Here is a 6,692-nt window from a genome sequence, read left to right as displayed (position 1 = left end):
TTAAAAAAAGCAGTAAATATTTTGGAAGAAAAAAATGCTAAAGAAAATATTGGCTTTGTGCTCATCCGATGGGAAAAAATTATTGCTGGCTCATTGGAAGCCGTCCAGTGTCCAGTTGAAAGAAGTTCCAAGTCACAGTCACACACCTGATGTTTTTTATTTAATTTCAGAAGATCGTTTTTAATCCGAACTGATCGGACCATTAATTTGTTAGATTTCTGGTCTAACCGGCCAGTCTGATCTGACTTACACAACTATGGCTCCTCGCCTATATAAAGGGTAAGATCATTATGTTGCCAATGAACAAGACATAATCTTTGGAATACCTGCTCCCTCTTTTCTCTTTTTCCTCTGTCATCATAGTCTAGATGGATCTACCAAAACTTGCTTCAATAATCACATCATCAACATTCACCAAAGTGCTCCTTCCTCTGGGGAAAAATTCATCATTTCCAGCAACAATAATTAGGACCTTAAATTCCCCCTGCTCAATTCAATGCAATGCATTGAATTTAGTTTCTAACGATAACAATAATAATAGTAGTAAAAGTCAAACAACAGATCGTCAAATTGTTGCTAAATACGAACCTTCTATTTGGCCTCATGAGTATATCCAGTCACTCAATAGTGAATATAAGGTATGCTTCGATACTTCCATCATATTATTGTAGATCATTCTTCGTAAATTTCTTAGGCATCCTTGTTAGCAAACTTTAGTGAATATAGACTTTTGGATAATGGAAAATTCAAAGAGTATTATACTTTAGGTTCGACTAGGTATAGATAGGCTATGTCGGTAAGGACTTCAATGCTCAAGTGAAAAATAAAGTAGGTGAGCATGAATTATAAAATTACTCATACTTACTCGAAAGTATTTATATAGGATGAGGAGGTTAATTTGTTCAGAGATTGAACTTTTACATATACATACAGTGCAAACTTTATGAGTTCACTTACTTAAAAATATGTGAAGCGAGATTGAAACATGCATAGTAGGAGCATTCGCATTCGCATTTGTAGTGCAGTTTGGTTTGATTATTTAAGAAAAAATCATCTGATCTGGTCATTTATTAAAATTGCAGTTTGATTTGATTCGATTTTTTTGACCATCCAAACCAAACTAAAATTAAAACCGGTCTAATAACCTTGTGCATGTGCTCCAAGTAAAGTCAATTATCGGATCAGTCAACCCCAACTCGATCCCAAATGTTGTCTCTCTCAGAGAGTTGGACCTTTACTTTTGGACCATATTATTCAAATTCTCATTGTCCAAAATTTTAAATTGTTGCCACAACAAGACTAATGCAAATAATAACTAAATTAAGAAAAACATTTTATTTTCATTCCAAGACTTGGTTGAGTGGTAGATATGTATGCTTTGTTTAAAAAGTACATTGAATTTAAATCCTAGCTGAGATTATATTGCAGATTAACCGAAAATCGTTTGAGATTCAAAATATAAGTTAACCAATCGAATGAATGTAAATTTTTAGTGCACGGTTAATCAATTTAAAATAATAAATTATAAAAAATAATTTTTAAAAGTATAAATTTTATTAAATTTCGATTGAACTTTAAATTTTTATCTTTATCAATTTAGTGCCCAACTTATTTTTTAGAAACTTGCTGCTTTATTATTATTGAGTTTTATTTGTTTTAGCTTTTACTCTAACATTGAATTCCTTATTTCCTTTCGTGTTTTTGTGTTTGCTCTTTTATTTATGGAGAATTGAAAGAAACACTTGTATACTATATATAACTAGTCGACTATAAAAGGCAAAAAAGTGTATATAAGAAACACAAAACTACATGAACTAAACTCACATATGCATGGATATAACACCAACCCCGCACCCTTAATTTATCTGATCTCACTTATTCTTTTCGGTATTATCACCAAGAACAAACAAAAAATTACAACATGTCTCAACAGATTAGACACACTTAATTACTCTTAGGTATATAAATAACAAAACTCTTTAATTAATGAGCAGGAGGAAACATACCTCAAGCAACACCATGTTTTGAAGGAAGAAGTAAGAAAGATGCTTTTCAAAGTTGAAAATCATGTTGACCAGCTTGATCTTATTGATGTGTTGCAAAGGCTTGGAGTGGCTTATCTTTTCAAGAGTGAAATAAGGAACATATTGGACAGTATCCATAACATAGATTACTCCCAAAAAAAGAAGACTCTGCATGCCACAGCACTCGAATTCAGGATCTTAAGGGATCATGGTTATGATATATCAACAGGTTTTTCACCTTCTTATGACATGCATCACATACTACTTAGGAATATTTAGTTGAGATTGAAACACAAAAATATTTTAAATAATTATTTATACTAAATAATCAGATCAGATGATAAAAATTCACCCAGATTATTTATTTATTTATTTATTTATTTTAATTTCTCGTCATTAACAATATGTGGAAAATTATATGATGCTCTCAGTATATAAAAGCTATATATTCTCATTAAACAATTGATGTGTTGTATATTATTTTTGTTGTAGATGTTTTTGTTGACTTTCTAGATGAAAGGGATAATTTTAAGATATCTCAGTCAGTTGATATTGAAGGAATATTATCACTATATGAAGCCTCATTTTATTCATGGGAGGGTGAAAGTATATTGGATGAAGCAAGAGATTTCACTTTGAAAATTCTTGAAAAATATTCATTCAGAAATAAGAGTGAAGGGAACTACTTATCACTCCTAATTGATCATTCTTTGGAGATTCCATTGCATTGGAGGGCTCCACGATGGGAGGCACAATGGTTCATTCATGCTTATGAAACAAGGAAAACAATGAATCCTTCTTTACTTGAGTTTGCTAAATTGGATTACAACATTCTTCAAACCATCCATCAAGAAGACCTCAAGCATGGGTCAAGGTGATATGCCACCCATTTTTATATGTTTACAATCACTAAATTAAGCATGCATCAAGGTAATTTTAATTTGCTTGAAAGATTATTTTTTGACTCAAACACACTCAAACTACTAAAAAAGCAATCAATACTGTAAAAAAAATTAACCATGCTAATAATTTACTCTTTTGATGCAATAAATCTTTTTACCAATAATTATGGGCATTTTAATTAAAAAGAAAACTACTGTAAGTCAAACTTAATCAATACAACCAAAGTTACCTAAAGAATATCATTTTATGCACGTTCTATTATTAAAGGCAGAGCATACCCCTGCATGCTTTAGGGGTTTTTCCATTAATTAGTGCAATCAAAAGCATATGCAATTTTTTTTTTTTTTTTGTTCACATGCTAAATGATTTTGTTCCTTTTTCTTTCTCCTTCTTTTAAGTTGGTGGAAAAAACAAGACCTTCTAGAAAAGTTGAACTTTGCTAGAGATAGGTTGGTAGAGAACTTCCTTTGGCCTTTGGCAATGAATTCGGAGCCACATATTGAATTTTTCAGAAGGAATTTAACAAAAGTCAATTGCTTAATAACCACAATTGATGACATCTATGATGTGTACGGAACTTTAGAAGAGCTAGAACTTTTCACGGAAGCAGTTGATAGGTCAGTAACTAAAACTTACTCCTATTTACTTAATTGTAATTTTTTTTTCTTCTAACAAAATATTATATGGTCCTTAAATTATAATTGTGTTTTTATTAATTCTTTAAATTTTAAAACATTAATTTTAGATAATAGGTTTCAAAAATATAAAAGATTTTATAATTTCACTAAATTTAGTAAATAAGTCCTTATGCTTCAAAAGCTTGTAAACAAGTATTTGTACTTTAACAACTTTTGTAATTAAATTTCTGAGGTTAAAAAAGTTAAATAAAAGAATAGACTTAGGTATATTCTTGTAATAACTTAATTTGTAAGCAACAAAAATTTGAAAAGATTAAAAAAAAAAGAGTTACAAACGGATGTTAGGTGTGATAAGTGATAACACAAAAATTATTCATTTTAGTTGTATATGTTTTTTTCCATCAAATTAGTTGAATAACATATTAAGAGATAATATATTTAATTATATAATTACTTTAAATTGAATACATATTTATTTTGTCAATAATTGACATATGTATATTCATATAAAATTTATTACAAATCAATAGTTGTTTCCAAACCTTAAAAACAAAGAGAAGCCATTTCTTATATTATATTATTATATCATAATCATAAAGAACAAAATACTAAAGTTTTCTATAATATATATAAAAAAATTAATGTATAACAATAAAATTTAATTTGATATTGTATTTGAAAAACTGAGTGACTATTGTTTAGTAAGATAAAAAAAAATCACTTACAATATTAAAGACTAATAAATTAAAAACCCCTTTTTGTTCACAATATTGATGACCCTACTTGCATTGTATGATTCTAGATGGGATCCAAACATCATTGATACTCTTCCAGAATACATGCAGCTATGCTTTCTTTCGCTCTATAACTTTGTCAATGATTTGGCTTTTGAATTCCTAAAAATGAACGGTTTCTATATTGCTCCATACCTAAAGAAATCGGTAAGAAAGTATTTGTTTGTTTGTTTTAATTATTTAGCACTTTATTATTTATTATTTATTATTTTACAATTTTACTTTAAGTCCCTATTGAAGAGATTATTATTGTGCTTGTGAAATTTTTAGTGGACAGATATATGTAAAAGCTATCTTATAGAAGCAAAGTGGTTCCATAGTGCGTATAAACCAGGGTTTGAGAAGTATGTAGAGAACGGATGGATCTCCATAGGCATGCCGGTTATACTTGTCCATACTTATTTTTTGGTTCCACACTCATTCAAAAGAGAAGAACTACCTTGCATTCAAGAATATTGTGACATGATTCGGTTTCCATCAACCATTTCACGCCTTGTTAATGATCTTGGAACATATGAAGTAATTTCCAAAATCTCTTCATTCTTGTTACTTATTCTAAGGCTTAATTATTTCGGGAGTGCACATAATATATTATATAATTTTTAGTATAATTTTACTCAATTTTTAAATAGGTTCATATAATTTAAAATTTTAAATAAAACTCTTACCAATAAGAAAATATTTTACTTAAATTCCTATTTTCATTCATCACCTGTAAGATCATAAAGAAATTCCAAACCAGAAGAAAATATTGTATTTATAGTGACATTTTGTAATCTTCCATATAAATTAGTACTTAACTAAGAACTTGCTGAAATTCGTTAAAAAAAAACTATAGAGGTTGAATTAAAAATTGAGTTAAATTATAAAAAATTATAAACACTTAATAAAATTATTTACAAAACTTTCTTATATTTATTTCATTTTTATTATTATTTTATTGTAATATTTATTTCTTTTTGATTTTTAGCGTGAAAGTGAAAATGGTGATACTCTGAAGTTAATTCAGTGCTACATGAATGAAACCAGAGCTTCCGAAAAAAATGCCAAAGAACATATAAAATTCATGTTGTCCTTAACATGGAAGAAACTAAATAAGGAAGCTCATAATTCTTCTTTGCCTCAAATCTTTGTTGGCATGGCTGTGAACCTGGCCAGAATGGCAATGTGCATGTATAACCATGGAGATGGACACACTATTCAAGATTCTCAAATGAAGAATCGTGTTCTATCATTAATTGTTCAACCCATTCCTTACAAAGAAAACCGTTTTTGGTGACTGCTTACAAAGAAAACTTGGTTGAGAAGAACTAAAATGCTCATTAATTAGTATTATTCAAAATGATGTGCTTATTTTATGTTAGAATCTCTGTTGAAATAATGTACCTTATATGGTCTACTAGTATTTTCTTTTAAGGTTTAATTACTATATTGGTCCTATAATTTTATAAAACTTTTAATTATATCTTTATATTTTTTTTAATTGAATTCTTGCATCAAATTTGTTTTTTAATTGGATTCCTACATTTTTTTTAGAACAATGCTAAGGGCCAGCAATTTTTGTGATTGTTAGCCATCAACTAGCCATCAATGATGATTTGATGGTGTGAGATTGGTATGAAATTTCATCCAATGGCTCACCTTTCTCTACTGGTTACATACTGGCCAAAATTCAATAAAACTGCTGGTCCCTAGACTTTTCTTTTTTTTTTTTTATTTAGGTCTTTATACTAATTCTTTTTTTAGTTGAGTCCCTATAAAATTAAGCTAATTACTATTAAGAAGGATTTAATTGAAAAAGAATTTAGTGCAGAAACTCAATTAATAAAAAAAAGTATAAAGACCTAATTGAAAATTTTATAAAACTATAAGAATTAATAGAGTAATTAAACATTTCTTTTATTGTAATATTAAATGTTTTCTTTTATTGTTAGTTTTGCCAATGATGTATTCTAGTGCTCCATTCTATGCTAGCTGTCTGTGAAAATTATTATTTTTCACTATCATATGGGTTAAGGTGACTTTGAACTTATTTGAAAAAGAAAAAAGTTTAGAGAATTAGTAATTTTTGTGTTTTATAACTAATATTATTTAACTATAAAAAAAATGAATGATCTCTTATCATTAGATATACTCGTATCATTAAAAATATTATTGATGACTAATTAATAATCACAAAATACAAAAGCTGCTGCGTTGCCACTCCTCTATAATATATTAGAGAAGAATCAATAATTGTATGTATCCGTTCTATTTAAACAGCAATAATTCATCATTGCAACCTAGCTTGTATAAACATCAAATCCTAAAGCAGGAAAAGAAGATAACTGCAA

General features: G+C 28.5%; 1 protein-coding gene across 1 annotated transcript; it reads left to right on the top strand.

Annotated features, from left to right (window-relative positions):
* The first annotated feature begins 302 nt into the window (after positions 1 to 302).
* On the top strand, positions 303 to 5,830 carry LOC107459913 (terpene synthase 10). The gene is made up of 7 exons (XM_016078221.3): positions 303 to 638; positions 1,995 to 2,253; positions 2,517 to 2,898; positions 3,326 to 3,544; positions 4,368 to 4,506; positions 4,630 to 4,878; positions 5,330 to 5,830. Exons 1-7 carry the CDS (start codon positions 369 to 371, stop codon positions 5,636 to 5,638), a joined length of 1,827 nt encoding a protein of 608 aa, XP_015933707.1. The 5' UTR covers positions 303 to 368; the 3' UTR covers positions 5,639 to 5,830.
* The last annotated feature ends 862 nt before the right edge of the window (positions 5,831 to 6,692 follow it).

Source organism: Arachis duranensis, chromosome 7 (genome assembly GCF_000817695.3).
Source record: "Arachis duranensis cultivar V14167 chromosome 7, aradu.V14167.gnm2.J7QH, whole genome shotgun sequence".
Classification (NCBI taxonomy): domain Eukaryota; kingdom Viridiplantae; phylum Streptophyta; class Magnoliopsida; order Fabales; family Fabaceae; genus Arachis; species Arachis duranensis.
This window is presented reverse-complemented; position numbering and strand designations above follow the sequence as displayed.